At 37.0% G+C, this 16,424-nt stretch overlaps 4 protein-coding genes across 6 annotated transcripts; 1 reads left to right on the plus strand and 3 right to left on the minus strand.

The window, feature by feature from the left end:
- The first annotated feature begins 1,230 nt into the window (after positions 1–1,230).
- Positions 1,231–5,162, plus strand: LOC111809657 (PP2A regulatory subunit TAP46). Its single transcript, XM_023696036.2, has 9 exons — positions 1,231–1,542; positions 1,628–1,750; positions 3,032–3,118; positions 3,274–3,372; positions 3,574–3,732; positions 3,921–3,956; positions 4,037–4,108; positions 4,254–4,534; positions 4,690–5,162. The coding sequence occupies exons 1-9, from the start codon at positions 1,462–1,464 to the stop codon at positions 4,943–4,945; spliced, it is 1,194 nt and encodes a 397-aa protein (XP_023551804.2). The 5' UTR covers positions 1,231–1,461; the 3' UTR covers positions 4,946–5,162.
- Positions 5,163–5,504: 342 nt separating this feature from the next.
- LOC111809666 (phytolongin Phyl2.1) lies at positions 5,505–6,905 on the minus strand. Of its 2 annotated transcripts, XM_087117428.1 has the most exons (2): positions 6,286–6,905; positions 5,505–6,180 (listed from the first exon to the last, which is right to left on the minus strand). In XM_087117428.1, the coding sequence occupies exons 1-2, from the start codon at positions 6,517–6,519 to the stop codon at positions 5,779–5,781; spliced, it is 636 nt and encodes a 211-aa protein (XP_086973554.1). In that variant the 5' UTR covers positions 6,520–6,905; the 3' UTR covers positions 5,505–5,778. The 2 variants fall into 2 exon arrangements, with proteins under 2 accessions (XP_086973554.1, XP_023551813.2); XM_023696045.2 differs by having other exon boundaries at positions 5,505–6,904.
- A 713-nt stretch (positions 6,906–7,618) lies between these two features.
- On the minus strand, positions 7,619–8,870 carry LOC111777308 (uncharacterized). Its single transcript, XM_023656847.2, has one exon. It carries the CDS (start codon positions 8,429–8,431, stop codon positions 7,937–7,939), a length of 495 nt encoding a protein of 164 aa, XP_023512615.2. The 5' UTR covers positions 8,432–8,870; the 3' UTR covers positions 7,619–7,936.
- A 131-nt stretch (positions 8,871–9,001) lies between these two features.
- LOC111787938 (uncharacterized) lies at positions 9,002–15,066 on the minus strand. Of its 2 annotated transcripts, XR_015422599.1 has the most exons (5): positions 14,787–15,066; positions 14,402–14,578; positions 10,819–12,387; positions 9,879–10,026; positions 9,002–9,230 (listed from the first exon to the last, which is right to left on the minus strand). XR_015422599.1 is itself a non-coding variant. In XM_087127384.1 (4 exons), the coding sequence occupies exons 1-4, from the start codon at positions 14,802–14,804 to the stop codon at positions 9,997–9,999; spliced, it is 1,794 nt and encodes a 597-aa protein (XP_086983510.1). In that variant the 5' UTR covers positions 14,805–15,066; the 3' UTR covers positions 9,266–9,996. The 2 variants fall into 2 exon arrangements, 1 of the variants encoding a protein (XP_086983510.1); XM_087127384.1 differs by lacking the exon at positions 9,002–9,230 and having other exon boundaries at positions 9,266–10,026.
- Between the last annotated feature and the right edge of the window lie 1,358 nt (positions 15,067–16,424).

The raw sequence follows: 16,424 nt of genomic DNA on the forward strand, positions 1-16,424 counted from the left end.
ATTCTTATTGGGCGAATTATTTATGATGCTCTCTTGATTGGGCTCACGGCCCATTCTAAATTTAAAAGCCCACCCGTATAATTGCTTATTCGGCCGAATGTTTAAGGATCTTCGCTTCATTGGGCTCGCAGCCCAATCCAAACATAAAAGCCCACCCGTGAAATCTTATTGGGCCAATTATTTATGATCTTCCCTTCATTGGGCTCACGGCCCATTCCAATTGAAAAGCTCACCCATGAAATTCTTATTGGGTCAATTATTTATGATCTTCCCTTCATTGGACTTGCGGCCCATTCAACTTAATAGCCCACCCGTGAAATTCTTATTGGGCCAATAATTTGTTATCTTCCCTTCATTGGGCTCACGGCCCATTCCAAACTTAAGAGCTCACCCGTAAAAATCTCATTGGGCCAATTATTTATGGATCTTCACGTCATTGGGCTCTCGGCCCATTCCAAATTGAAAAGCCCACCCGTATAATTGCTTATTGGGCCAACTGTTTATGGATCTTCCCTTTCATTGGTCTCGCGGCCCATTCAAAATTTAAAAGCCCACCCGTATGATTGCTTATTGGGCCAACTGTTTATGGATCTTCCCTTTCATTTGTCTCGCGGCCCAATCAAAATTAAAAAGCCCACTTGTGAAATTTTTATTGGGCTAATTATTTATGATCTATCCTTAATTGGGCTCGGCCCATTCCAAATTTAAAAGCTCACCCGTATTATTGCTAATTGTGCCAACTGTTTAAGGATTTTCCCGTCATTGGGCTCGCGGCCCATTGCAAACTTAAAAGCCCACCCGTTAAATTCTTATTGGGCCAATTATTTATGATCGTCCATCACTGGGCTCACGGCCCATTCTAAAGTTAAAAGCCCACCCGTATAATTGCTTATTGGGCCAACTGTTTTTAATGATCTTCCCTTCATTGGGCTCTCTGTCCGTTTCAAATTTTAAAGCCCACTGTACAATTGCTTATTGGGCCAACTGTTTAAGAATCTTCCCTTTATTGGGCTCTCGGCCCATTCCAAAATTTAGAGCCCACCCGTGAAATTCTTATTGGGCCAATTATTTATGGAACTTCCCTTCATTGGGCTCACGGCTCAGTCCAAATTTAAAAGCCCACCCTTGTTTCCAGTGATGAGAAAAGCCTTCTAGCTTCTACCATCGTTGTAATTTATTGACGTGGCAAGATCTGGACTCAGACCACACTATAACCTCTTGTGTACGTGTCGACATCGAATCCTAAACATCTAGACATCACCGTACGCCGTAACGGAGACTCGAAAAGTCGAACTCCGATCGCCGTTGTTCTTCCATTTCTCTATCTCAAAACTGATTCCTTCCAATTTCTCATCGACAAAACCTAGGGATTCGAATTCTGATTCCCGGAGTTTTCATGTGAATTCATCTTCCATCCATTTTTAGGCGGTTATTAGGGTCTGCTCTTCGAGATTACACTAAATGGAGGAGCTGCCTCTTCCGTCAATTTTCGAACAAGCGAGGAAGATTTATGACGCAGTAACTGAGTCTGCGTCGGATCAGGTACCCTTACTGTACCTTTGAATTCCTTCGATGGGTTTGTGTATTTTGGTGGTTTTTATTTTCTCTTCCGTTTTGGGAAATTTAGGATGTTGTGAGGAAGGGTTGTGAAGCATTACGGAAGTGCGAGGATATGATTGGGAAGTTGGGCTTGTTCTCAGTTAACGAGACTAAAGAGGATATCAGCACCGGAAATCTGAAATATATTATGGTAAGTTCTTATTTTAATTTTTTCTTTAGCTTTTTGTATTCAAGGGTTTACCTCATCATAATTATACTTATATTAGTAAAATGGTGACCGACGGTTTAATCAGAAGAGCTTATCAGCATAGACTTTGTTGTGGTGCTGATTCGTTGTAGTTGTGAAATAAGAAGTGCTACTTTGTAGTTCTTCCACAGCGATAGCGAAGGCCTACTTTGAGTTTCTGAATGTTCAAAAACACTTTAGAAAGTCCTTCCGTATCAGTGCGTATGAAAGATTAAGGATATAGGAGGGATCGAAATGGTTTTGTGGTTGATAATTTGGTATAGATTATACCTCTTTTTTAATTAGATATGCGAAGAAGACTGTTCATATTAGGTATAGTTTTACTGATATTTCTTTAATTTCCTATCATAGTATTGGGGAGATTATTTTAGTTTGACTCTTATTATTATTTTTTCATTTCCTATCTCTAGTAGGCATGTCTTTTGTTGGCTACAAATGAGGCTACTTACTCCGGTCTTGAAGTTGTACCGAGTAAAAGAAAAGAGATAGTTCGTACAGAAAAGAAGTTAGACAATTAGGGGGAACAGGGGATCAGGAATCTGCTTAGGCTTCTGGCATTGCACTTAAGATTGATGCTCTGTTTTATTTAAGCTATAATGAGTGGAAAGTTTCAGTAGCATCTATTCATTTCGCCACGCACCGTGCCCATTCACTTGCTTATCGTAGAAGCTTTCAGTATACAGTGCCCCACAAGTAGAAATCACAAGACCAATGTAAATACCAACCGAACCTTCCCAATATCTCTCATGCTACTCTCTTTTATCCTTTTGCTTCTATCCTCTCAAGTTTCCAAAGGAATTCATAAAATGGAGTGACCACATTTACTCGTGCTTATGTACCTTAACTACCTTGCATTGAAAGTGATCGACGTGCTAGTGGTAACCCGTGGAAGCCAAAATTTAGGGAGCAAGTACCCAATTAATTCCTAATGATAGAACAATTAATAGACGAGTAGTCTAGATTTTCACTGGTTTATTTGTCGGGTACGTTTTGTCTTCTATAAAAATAAATAAATAAATATGAAGAAAGAAGGAAGGAGTAAGAAAGAAAGCTAGACAACTCTTTGCAAATCTATTTTCACCATCGTTTATAACTTCATGAACGCATAGGGTTCGAAATATGTTATTTATGATTGATATTTCTTTGAAATGGATAGTTTTAACGGCCTTTTCTACAGTCACCAGAAAAGCCATATATTTTATTTCTGATAGTTGTTTCCTGTAGGTGCCATTTTATCTTGCTGAGTTGACTGAGAAGATTGCACAAGATGACAGGATAGAGCTCCTTAAGGCTTCCCAGGCAAAATTAAAGGTTAGTGCTGTCTACTATTTTACATGTGAGTAATTTCCGAAGCTCATATTTCATGGTAAAAAGAAATATGTGTGGATGAACAATAAAATTTGATCTTATTATTTTAAGGCTTCATCATTAACTTTTTAAAATACAAATAATTGACATCTATTTAGGAGTTCATAGCATTTTGTGAAACTATGGAACTGGTGCCAAAAGAGGAACTTGAAACATCTACTGAAGGAAATTCCCTTGCAGATCGAAGGGCTCGGAAAGTAAGTATACCCGCATCGCATTTTGAGATTTTTTTCTGCTCGAGATAGGGGAGCGATTATTGATGATGATGGGTGACTGGGTTTTGATGTCATGACACAGATTTTAAATCATCAAATCTTGCATAATATGAGATGTTTCTTAATATTGTGGATGGAACTGCAGTTCCATTCTTGAACTTATTTTTTAATATTTGTTTGTAGATTGCGAGGTTCAAACGTCAAAAGGCTGCTGAGTCAAAGTTACTTGAGATAAGGGAGCGAAAAGAGCGCCGTGGGCGTTCAAGCAAAGCATCTGCTTTGTCTGCTCCTATAGAGGCTGGAGAGGATGTGCTGGAAGATGATGGAGAGGAAGAACGTGAGGTTAGTTTTTTTTAAAAATCATATAGCAGTAGTATTCCATTTCTCTCTATTTTCTGTCACATTCATTGCCTGTTCTAGGGTGTGAAATATTTCGAACATTTGCTGTTCCTCTTTTGAATCTTTCTATAGGCTTTTTTATGTTTTTTCTTAGTCATTGTTAATTACATTGTGTTCTTTCTTTGCTGTAGGCTTGGCTTACGACCATCACTTTGGCTATCTGCAAGGTCAGTTATGCAGAATTATTTAACATCTCCAGGTTGTTGCTCTCTAAGAGTGTACTCTTCCCGGATTGCTATATATTCAGGCTTTCGATCTACTAGAGATGCTGAAGAAGGAGGAAGAGATGCTCTCTTCCATTAAGGAAATACAAGAAAAGGTAAGAAGCTACATTCCAGACTTTATGCTGTTTATGTCATTCGCTCTATCATTAATCGGAGCCATGATATGTCAAATAGATGAACTCTCTTTTATGTTTTCTTCTTAGAATTCTAAGAGCAATTGTTCTTTGCTATATATGTCAGGATGGGGACAAGAACTTATCTAGAGAGATTCTTGATGATCGTATGAAAAGAGCAGAAGATTGGCATCGCGACGGGGTCGTGAGAGCAAGATATTCAAAACCAGCGCCACCAATCACTTGTGCAACATTTGCTCGAGATGTTTTAGAAGGGAGAGCAAATGTGTCTGAAACACATGATCACAAACATCAGCCTCTCATATTTGGACCAGCAAGTCTTGTAAGTGGACCCCTTACGAGTGAGAGGGAGAGGTTGGCTGCCCAGGTTTTCCAACCTGGCTTTAGGTATGTAGTTTTTAAAAAGTTTTGTTTTTGAAATTTTGTCTAAGGATTCATATCTTTCCTCCAGAAAGTTGAAAAGCATTGAAAGCAAGTTATGATTCGGAGTTGTATGATACTCATGGATAACTTAATTTATGGGTTGAAATTTTGTGTGGAAGGATGCCAACCATGAGCATCGAGGACGCAGGGCTGAGGGAGATGGAAATGATGAACAAATGGCAAGAGAGGACTGCTAAGTTCATAGAAGAAGCAAACTCCGCATGGTATAAGGACGACACTCGAAAACCAGGGCCAAGTGAAGATGCCGATGACGAAGACGATGATGCTGCCCAGGAGAAGGCCAGAGCATGGGATGACTGGAAAGACGACAATCCTCGAGGTGCGGGCAATAAGAAGCTTACACCCTGTGGGTAGGAGGAACTGTAATCAGAGATTCCGAAGTTCTATGGATTCGAGATCCGATTTTTATACCATGTAACGGAATCCTTGTTCATGTGAGGTTGAAAGTAGAGTTGGGGTGTAGTTTGATAGTTTCTTACCGTAGGATGGATGATAACTTCCGTACGATGCTACCCCTACCTTTTGTTCGTTATCATTCAACAAACCAGATAAATTTTCCATTGATTGCAAAGTCAACATCCAATCATATCTCATTCCTAAAATGCCCTTGAAGACAATGTGACAATGACATCCTACCCTTGGAGATAATGTGATAGTGACATGTGGATAGGTGAATTCTTAATGAACTCCCATCTCCAACACGAATGGGAGATGTTGAGATGTTGAGATGTTGAGATGTTTTATTTTATTGCAAGTTTCAGTAGGACTTGATATGTATTTAATCCTTAAATAAATAAAAACAACTTTTCACGAACTGAAGAAGCATTCATTCAAGAATCGTTTCGAAGCAAGTTTAGATGATATCTTCGTTGACAGAATCCCAATTTCATGTTCAGATTGAAGGTTTGAGAAATGACCAAAACAGAGACTATCTTTATTTTCATTCGTATAAACTGAACTCCTGATTTGTTTTTGTCAATTTTGAGAATCGTACATGATGTGTATGAAAAGAAATCAAGAAACCCATAAATATTTACCAGCAAAGTAAAAAATAACTTGAAGCTTACGTGAATCATCGGCACCGCTCTTGGTGAAGCAATCGTCTCCGTTTTAACCATCAGTGATAATCACTCCAATGCCCATTTCTGCCAATCAAGGATTGAAACCCATAAAAACTCATCAGGATTTCAGCTCTCAATGCACTGAAAGCCACTGCAAACCCAAAGCCATATGGCGAACAAAACCAGACATACAAACAAGTCGATGGACAGAACAACCCAAACATGCTTCCGCCATATTTGCTTTGCTTTCTGACGCTCATATGAACCATTCTTTTGCATCAGCAATGTGATATCTCTACTGCATAAACCATTGTTATCATCATACAGATCCACAGAATCATCCACAGTTGATGCGTATTTTCCCTCTTCGCTATTAGCATCTCCAACCACTTTCTTCTTCTTCTTCATTAGGCAACAGGGTTTCGAGAACTTCGAAATAAGCGATGTCTTCTTTCTTTTATCTGAATCCAAGCCCGACGACGTCTGGTCCTGATTCGACGTTAGGATACGCCGGAAAATCGAATCGAACTGCGATTGAAAGCAATTAGAGGTGAAATTCTCGAAACCCTTGCGTAATTCGCTTTCGATGAACTCCTCGAAAGCTCGCCTTAAGCGGTTTAAGAAACCACAAACCTCCGATTTGAAAAGGTCCTCATGGAAGATTCCAAAATAAACGAAGGGACCTTCGATCAAAAAGGTGTACACTCTGTTTCTGACGGTATGAGAGAAGGTTGAGTGATGAGGAGGAGCTTTCTCGATGCATCTGAAAGCCAAATCATTGAGATTCGGCTCTCGATTCAATTCAGCAAGGATTACAGTTCCTCTTGCAATGCAGGCATAGAACACAAGATCTGGATTCGAAACCATTCACGGATTCAAATGAAACCCCCCACCGCTTCGATTCTCGTAGAATGGAATTCAGATTCTCAAATTCGAATCCAATCGAAAACAAATTTCAATGTGAGATCACAGAATCATTTGGCAAAATCAAATCCCACAAAAAAAGTCGGTTGGCTTGACGGATTTCACAAAAATCAGGGACTCCAAATCAAGTCCCGCATTATAGCGCACACATTCGTGAATGTCCGTGAACAGAATCCAAAAACTTCGATTCTAATTCTGCATCTTTCTCATCAATTTTAATGTATGAAGAGAAGTATTAGAATCCCTTGGAGAACGGTTTTTCTCTCTCTCTCTCTCTCTCTCTCTCTCTCTCTAGGGTTTGGACTTTCTGTTGGAAGAAGAGTACGGGGAAATTGTTGTATACGAAAGGGCGGAAAAAGACATTAGAGAAACCAACAGAAAAACGATTGCCAGCGTGGCATTCGCCCCCCTATTAATTGCTGATACTACGTAAAAGCCCCCCCCTCCAATCCTGTGGTTTTGACTTATAGTCATTATCATTATCTCCTTAAAATTGCTAAAAATAAATAATAAAAAAAATTAATTAACTAAAAAGTATATTAGAGATAGGGAGGAACAAACATATCTTTAGAAATTCTTTTAAGGATAAAATTTAACTTTGTATAACCGTTGTCCTTATGTTTTTGGGCTCAATACATTAGATTCTTTTCAACTCATCTTTGGTTAATATTAGTTTCATCTCATATTAACTAATCAAAAATTTAAATATTTCACCGTTATGAGCCAATCTCTGGTTAGATGATGGTCGTTAATAGAAGATGTAATAACGTAACTCTCTATGAAATTTTTAACCTCTATCACTTATAGACTTTACTCCCATTTGTAGTTTATCAACGGAGTGATAGAAGGAGTTTTTAGTAAATTTCGCTGGATTTGCAAATAGTTCTAAGGTTTGCTAATTTGCTAATATGTTGGTTGAGTTTGCTATATTTTCAACCATCCATCCTTCTACAAAAAGAACTTCCACCTTTGAATTTTGAATTTTGTTATCGACTTTTTACCTATAATTACAAAGAAAAATATTGCACCTATATGGATAAGGATTCATACGAACAAAAAAACTTGGATGAGTGCTAAAATCTTATTTGCTTATATATTTCAAAATTATGCTTCAAGGTTACATTTTTTTTTAATCTCTTGAAACTCGCCAAATAACTAAAAAACATCCTCATTTTCATTTTCATTTTCGTCCTCCATTCCAATCCCAAAAGCTTAGACCGAAGGGAAAAGAAAAGGATTCATTTTCATTTGGCTTCGGTAGTCTTTCAATGTCCACCTTCGTTGTTGCAAAATGGGTAACGGTTAGGTGAAAGGTTAAGGCATAGCTGAGATAGTGTTCGGTCTTTCCCTCCAAATTTGGCTATTGAGTCTTATAGCTCAATGGGGTTCGTCTACTTCCCACTTTTCTCGCATCTGAAATCAATTGCTTCTTGAACATCACAATGAAAGCTTCAACTCTCTCATTCAACTCCTCTTTCGACAACCCAATTTCCTCTTCTTCTTCATCTTCTTCACATTCCTCTTCTTTATCCATCTCCTGCTGTTTGATCTCAACTTCTTCCACTTTTTCAGGCTCGCTGCTTCTAATCTTCTTCTTCTTCGTCGGCTCTTGGGTTTGGCTTTCACTGTAACTTGCAGGACTGGAAGTGAAGAAGATTGTTACAAGGATGAGATTCAACGCAAGGAACACCCAGATCCGCCATTGCTCAACCAAGAAGAACAGAACCACAGCTCTCTTCAAACAAGCTGCCATTAACAATGCCGTTCCAGCTGACAACACACCTCTGCTTATACAATCTTTATCTTCAACCTCTCCTTGCTTCGATTCCCTGCAACCTTCCTCCGCCCTCCACATGTTTGACGATTCTTACTAAAAAATTTGAACTCTCAAATCCTGCTGTGTTTGTTTATATGGTGGGAAAGGAATTGGTTTGAATTTGTTGGGTTGTGTGGGGTGGGTGTGGACCACCGTTGGAAGCAGCAGGCTTTAATGATATCAAAGGGACAAGGTGCAGCTGCTGGGGAGGACAAGAAAACATAGATATGCTAAAGCCTGCAACTTTCACTCCCTTTTCTTTTCTTTTTTTTTTTTATATTTTCTATTGGGTTTAGTTTATGATTGCTCCAACATAGGATTAGGAATTAGGATCGAAGTAATGGATGTGCTCATGTTGGGTCCTGGCGTGCTCATTCCTTGTCTTTCTCGGATGCCTAATTCATGTGTTCTTAGCTTCGTTGGGAATAGGAGAGAGCCTACTTCTAGTAGCCTTTTTTATATAAAGAATTGTGTCCAAAAAATATATATTTGATTTATTTAAAAAAATGTGTGTGTGTGTGTGTGTGTGTGTGTGTGTGTGTGTGTGTGTGTGTGTGTGTGTGTGTGTGTGTGTGTGTGTGTGGCCATTGAAATTACCAAGGAATGATAGAATAAATGAAACTATTTAACCAAAAAAATGAAACGGAAGGACATAAAGAGCATTTCTCGCAACAAGTTGAAAGGTGTTCTAACAAATACTTAATTTAACTATATATTTGGTCCCTTATAATTTATAAATAAAAATAATGAATATTAAATATGACTTGGATATGTATCTGTTCATTACCAAACAAGTCTTCCTTGGTGTTAGCATCAGTTTTCCTCCTTTGCTCCTCACCTTGGAAGAAAAAACATCAATAAAACATTAATGTCAACAAAGACTCCGACCAATAAAAATTCAATAAGGCATACATCATTATTATAAGAATTTTTATATGGATGAGTGTGTGAGCTATCTTGTGTGCACCTCAACTAATTTCACTGTCAATATTCTGTGTAATATCTCTAATTTTCTTCAAATTTCATTTTGGAGATAAAATAGTCCTTGTTAAGTTCATATCATATCAGAAATCTCGTTCTCAACCAAATCTTGTAAGAAAATAACAGAGTGGAAAAAGCTATACAAAGAATCCGATGTGTCTGGGAAAGTGAAAAACACCTGCAAAAGATCTCACTTCTTTCATTTTGGTACTAAAAGGTCTCACCTTTCATCAGTGAAAAAAGCAGTGTAATGTCAATGCATAGTTGATGATGATAGAACAAAAATTCAAAGAAGTAGAAATAAAAATTCGAAGGCATGCTTGCTTCAAAACATGTTGAGTTACATAGATCATCACAAAATGACCCTACTTGTTTCATTACACACCATCATTACATTGAAGCTGAAGATATTCCTGATGCTTTTTGTTATTGATTTTTTCTTTTTCAATAAATTAAACCAAACATTAGAAAGCAAGCTACAAACTATGTGAAGCTAAACACCAACCTGTGGATTCCTTGGAAAAGTAAATTCTGAAGAACTGTGAGGAGAACCGACGTGTTGGATGGCCAACCATATCCAGGTTCTGATTGTGTTGAGGGCCGAAATGAAATCACCATTATTACTACCATCTTTCTCTAGACAAAGATATGAGCTGCGGGAAAAAAAAGTAGGAAGTTACAGAAAATTGTAACCAAGCACTTAGGATCTGAACCAACCAAATGATGAGTATATGGACAGAACCTCATCAAGTATATGCAATTTGCAAGTAACCTAACCAGCACTAGAGTCTTACTAAATAAGAGTAGAAAAAGAATTCAATGGTACAAGTTGTTTCAAACCTTTTCTAGTTGAATGTTAAAAACTAAACTAAACTCTCAAGGGGTGTTTAGGGTAAGGGTGTTGGATCCGTTGGATTGCCTTTTGTACACAAATTTATATTTGGTCAGTAGATTTTTTTATTCCAATCTCCTACTTAGTTAGTTGGTCCACTAACTGTATTGAATTAGACACTAGCTTCCATAAATGCAAACCCAGAAGCTAAACAAATAAACTTCTAAAACTCATTCCTTGCATAAATCTAAAATAAATCATAGAAACTCAGAGTTCCCAACCCCATGAACCAACTACCTCCTAAAAACAGTACGAAAATAAAGTGAGATGTTTTCCTTTTCCTGGTTGAAATTCATAAGTGAGCAACAGAATGATTAACATTCGTAACCAAAAAGCTGACTTGGGCTAATGCCAGAAGAAAATATTGAACTCAATTAAGGAGTCGGCCATCTGTTCCTAAGAGAACATTAAAATGAGTTTTCACCATGTAAAACATCCAAAATATTGCAGGCTAAAACAACTATGAGTTTTGTTCCCCATTCTAAATAAAATCTCAACATCTTATGCCAGTTCATCACACGTTCAAAATTGCAAAAGAGAATGTGTAACCAACCTGACGAGCAACTTCAGATAGCTGTCGACTCTCCCTTGTCGATTCTCTGTTCAAGTCAGTCCTCTCAAACTGAGGCTCAAATTTTAGTTTTTCACCCAAGCTCCTTTTTCCATTTCTCTTTTCAGGAGAAATATTTTCATCTGAAATGCCCATAGCTTCCCTCTTGCGTTTGCTTTGTCTTGTACAATTGAGGTGTTTCTTGTCTACTTGGCAAGGAGAGCAGTTCGTATCTACACATATTTGCCCGTATTTCGTATTAGGATTTATTTCAGAGTTCAACTTGAAACTTGGACAAATCAAATTCCTTATTTCATCACTTTCCTGTTTCACTGTCAATGCCATCAGTTCTTTCTTACTGTTTGCTGCATTCTCGAGAACTTCGGAACTATTGACCTTAACACTGGCAGTAACACTAGCAGGCACTGATGTAGAGTCGACATAACTTCCGGATGATGTGAGTCCTGGATCCAAGCAGGTTAATTTCTTCATCTTGCTCTGATGCTTAGTTTTGGAATGATCATCACCAGATTTCCCGTTATCATTAACTAGATTAGTGGAAGTCGTACATGGAGACAGGAAAAAACACTTATCACAAGAAATGATTGGCTGGTCAGGCGAGTGACCATTTAAATTCCCACGTTTCATGTTCCCTTGTGGTTGCCTCCCATTAGAATTTCCACTTGCACCGCTGTAACTGTCAGTTTTATGCTCCTCCGGCAAACAAGATTTTTTTCCCACATTCCCACTATCAGCCATCAGAGATGGTGCAGAATATTCATTATTATCTGATCTCACGTCATCATCTTTCAAATATGGCCTGCAAAGGGAAATGATGCATGATGGATGATGAGGTTTTGTTAGTTGACTACCATGCAACCTGCAAGAGCCAGTTTTACATTTTCCAAATTGAGACGTCCTTCTTAATGTATGGAGCTTTACAGATCTCTTTAACACAGCACCATGCACCCTCTTCCCTATATCTGTCTTTCCAATTCTGGTAGAGAGGCCTCCTTCCTCCTTGGCCTTCTTTTTTACTAAAGGTTCCTTTTCCTCAAGGACTTGGTTATCTTTTACATCAATACCTAGAGGTAAGTTATAATCCAGGTAATTCCTTTCTAATGCACGAATTCTCTGGGTGCATCTCTTCCCATATGATCTGCGCTCCTTGGTTCTCACTACCATGGAGGAAGAGTCAGAATCGTGAGCGTGGACAATGTCCACTTGAGAAACAGATGAATGTTCGACAGACTTTGGCACACTATCATGTACTGCATGGGCTATCTTTTCCATCTTCGTGTTCCTCAAATTAGAAGACACTGTTTGCAGTTCTGATGAGGAAGGACAGGAAGAATCTGGCTCAAGGATAGACTGACTAGAGAGAGTAATTTTATTCATAATCATCCCTTCCAAAGGCTGCATTTTGTCTTTTTTCTCCTTCTCCAACTGGAATTGTGCCTCTTTCAACTGTATTCTAAGATCTGTTATCACATCCTCCGCCTCATGAAGTTTTGCTTCAAGCTCTTCCACTTTTCTCCTTTGGCATAATGATGTAATTTCTGCTTCACGCATCTGCGAAGGAAAGTGTTATGTTCATTTGGATGAAATAAGAAAAGCAGTTAGAAATGGCTACTAAAATAATAATGCTACTATTTTTGCCCATGTTAGATCGATAATCAATTCAGTTCATTGCAAAATTGGAAATGGCCAGTACAATAATAAACCAGGACTAATTGGCTATGCTTCCGTAATGCAAGCAAGGTAAAAAGTGGCCTTTTTAAAATTCCTATTCCACGGTTTTAGTCTTATAAACACATCAATGGACTCTGAGAGCATGCAACTAGTGAACTTGAGAATTCAAATATCTGGACTATTTTCACCTATTTCCAATGTGTTTGAAATGCATTGTTAACAACTCCAGTGAGTTGCTTCTAGCATTTAATAAAATAATCTACACCAGTCAGCCTTTATAAACCATAGCAAGCTGAAAGCCTAGATGAAAACCCCCTGGTGAATTATAGATGGAAGTTAAAAGTCCCAAAGAAAGTGAAATTCTCCACTTGGTCCCTTCAATGTAGAAGTCTTAATGCTGCTGAAAAGTTACAAGGGGAGTTCCCAAGTTGGGTTATCTCCTTCTGTCTCTGCCGCTTTTGTTTTAAGAGGCTGGGGCACTCGATCATATTCTTCTCCATTGTCCTTATGTTCAAAGGGTTTGATGCTACCTTATGACTTCGGCACGGCCATATGTCTTCCAGATAAGGTGGATCTCTAGCCTGTGTAAGTCTAGGAGGAAAGTTGTTTAAATGCAAATCTAAAATTCTATGAAACTGTCGCTTTGATTATGTAGCTCTCTTTTGTGTGGGGTTCTTTCAACTCCCAACCCTTTTTTTTTTTTTTTTTTTTTTTATTATTTGTTTATGATACATCATATGTTTCTTATTAAAAGATGTAAGAAATATATATATATATGTAAAGGCTTACTATCATAAATTTTTTGCTTGAAAAAGAAAACTTAATTCTTCAACAAACATCAAACTCCACCGAATTTCTTATTATCTTTATGAATCTTGACTTGTTTTAACATACTTGTTAAGCAACATTAATCATAATTTTGAAAAGGAAACAAATGATAACTTATAAGAAATTAGTATAAGATTTCAATTAAACTAATGTAAATTATTAAAAGTCATAATCTCATTGACACAGACTATTAGCCCGAAGTGATTGATTTTGGTAACCACATTTAAATGGGGAAGAGCCTTGAACTATAGGTAGGGGTTAGAACTCTAGCCATTTGCAATAAACTAAAATCAACAAAACATGAAATTTCAGTTCATCTTCAACGATGGTTTTGCTGAATCAGAATGTAGGTTTGATAACTCCAAAGGTATGAAATTTAATTGTGAGAAGGGTAATGCAAAAGAATCCAATTACGTTCATCATTTAGATGCCATCAACTTCAAGTACTTAATTCTACTAATGGTTCCAGAGACTTCATAAAACTGAAATGTAGCCACAAATTTTCAAATGAACTCACAAGCGACGCACAAACACAGAAGTTATCATAAATGAAGAAAATTGAGTTGCCAAAGCCAATAGTGAGAAATACAAATCTAGCTAATTAAGCTAAAATTTTGGCGTACTTCGAATTCCATTGCGATTACCATACAATATCACTATTTGGCTCTTAGTTCCATCAGTTTGAAGCTAGATTCTAGTGTGTTGCTGCCTGATAAAGGCATTCCTCTGAATACAATTCAGTCAGAAACTTATGTATTTTATAACAATGACACCTTTTCTGTTGGTAATTGTAAAGACCATTGTCTTACAGATGAACAAATTAGCCAAATAAATCAATGGATAACAGATCACTGCATAGTGGGACCTTACAGTGTAAAAAACCATAGCGGGCTAACAAACCATCAGAGACACACGATGATAAAATAAGGGTATCCAGAAGAAACATTGATAAAATTCACAAATGCACAGCACTTTACAAAAGCATAATCGATTAATGAATTTTAAATTTTTGAGAATGAACAAGAAAGAAGAAGACGAAAGTGAAGATAGTGCTAAAAAAGATTACCTTAGAATCGACCATGTTCTTCAAGCGAAGGAGCAGCCTGAGCGACTCATCCTTAAAAGAAGAAAGATCCTGCTGGAGATAACGAGCTTCGCGCTCGGATACCAGTACGCGAGTCGCTGCCTCCTTCACCGTGTTCAGAATTATGTCAGCATAAGCCTTCTTGAGCGCCTCCATTTTCTGCAACACGCAAAGAGAATCAAAAAACGAAAAATCCCATGTTTTCCAGCACAAAGACAAAAAGGATTCCACGACTTCCAAATTTCGGAAATCGGGAATCAGAAACAAACAAGCAAACACGCATCAGTAGAGAAATAGTATTTCCGGTTATTGACATGGTGAATGAAGATAACCAAATGGTAAAACCAAAATGCTGAACTGATAGTACCTGTTCTTCGTCCTCCATAGCCGAATAAATATAAAAACTTCAAGCTCGGATTAACAAGATGAAGCAGAAGGAGGACAGAAGATCAACTCAACACAAAACTTCTCCGTTGAATCCGATTCTGTTGGAATTGCCCTCGATTTCAAGTTTTGAATTTGCTCAGATTCGGGTTTGTACTTTAGCAGATGGGGATGGTAGTTTGGGGCGCATTTCGGCGGGGGAGCGGTTTCTGTTACAAAGAAGGAATGGTAGAAAACGACGACGTACCAAGCAGTGGGTTGATGGAAACGATGTCGTTTGGGAGAGCTTCCACGTGAGCATTTCAGATGCCACGGTTTCAAAGGCGCGCAAGAAATAAGAGCTTTGTGGGACCCATGAGGAAAATAATTGCGTGAAATCTGAACTCTACTTTTTTGGCTTTTTATTTTATTTTATTTTTATTTTATTTTTCGGAGCGCGGGTTTTTTAACGCTCTAGTTTTCCAATTTCAAATTTTGAAACGAGGTCGTTATGGCGTATGTGTAGGTCCATTATAAACATAATTCAATTTCAACGTGGGCCTAGCTTTATTTATTATTTATTTATTTTAATTTCCAGTTTGATCTTTCTAATTTTAGCTCAAGTTTACAAATTACCCCGAAATTATGTTTATTTTATTTATTTATTTTATTTGAGCCTTTAATATAAAAAAATGTTTGTGGCGTGATATTAATTTTATATAAATTAATAATTTAATATATTTTTCTGCTAGGCCTGCTTCATATCAGAAGATTCAGGCCCAAAGTGGCCCGTACTCTAATTAAGGCCTTCACTTTTAAGCCCAATTAAGCCCAAGTACCATCTCCGTAATCAAACTCCTCCTCATTTGAAACTCTCATCTCCACCGTTCATTAGTGATCTCAAAAATAATCGATAAGAATCATAATGGTTGTTATTAATTTTTTTATAATTCAACTAAATCTAATAAAAATTAACCGCGAAATCTAGAGATGTACGAGACAAAATATATATATATATATATATATATATTGAAATCATATAAAATTTAATTTTATATTTATTAAATTAATTAAAATTTTAAAAATCAAAAGGGATGTAAACTTAAAATTTTATGAACTAAAATCTTAAGTTAATTAATAAAAATAAAACAAATTAAAAACTAAGTTAAAATAAAACTTCTTATTTTCATTAGTTTAATATAATATTGGGTAAGTTAGCTTAGAAGTGATTTAGATTTGTTATGCGTTACAATAGTTTTAAATGAATTACATGATAAAAAAATCTTGGAATCATAACCAATTTGACTAACTTGCAGAAAATAAGGAACTTCAATCCAAAAATAATTGGAGTTATTAAGATTCAAACTCTTCTAAATTATATATAATTGGTTTTAATTTACTTATTTATAGAAGTTGGTAAAGAATCACCAAAAATTAAGAATATATAAATAAATGGGAAAATATATTAATATATTTTTATATATACATTAGAGATGTCTATTTTATAGGTGAAGACCTGTATATATATACATTAGAGATGTCTATTTTATAGGTGAAGACCTGTTTGAACATAGAAGGAATTCTCTACTTAAATGGAAAAGGAAGAAGTGAATGGGAAACTTTTTTTTTTTTTTTCGTCTGA

Source organism: Cucurbita pepo, chromosome 1 (assembly GCF_057944985.1).
Source record: "Cucurbita pepo subsp. pepo isolate OVF chromosome 1, ASM5794498v1, whole genome shotgun sequence".
NCBI classification, from domain to species: domain Eukaryota; kingdom Viridiplantae; phylum Streptophyta; class Magnoliopsida; order Cucurbitales; family Cucurbitaceae; genus Cucurbita; species Cucurbita pepo.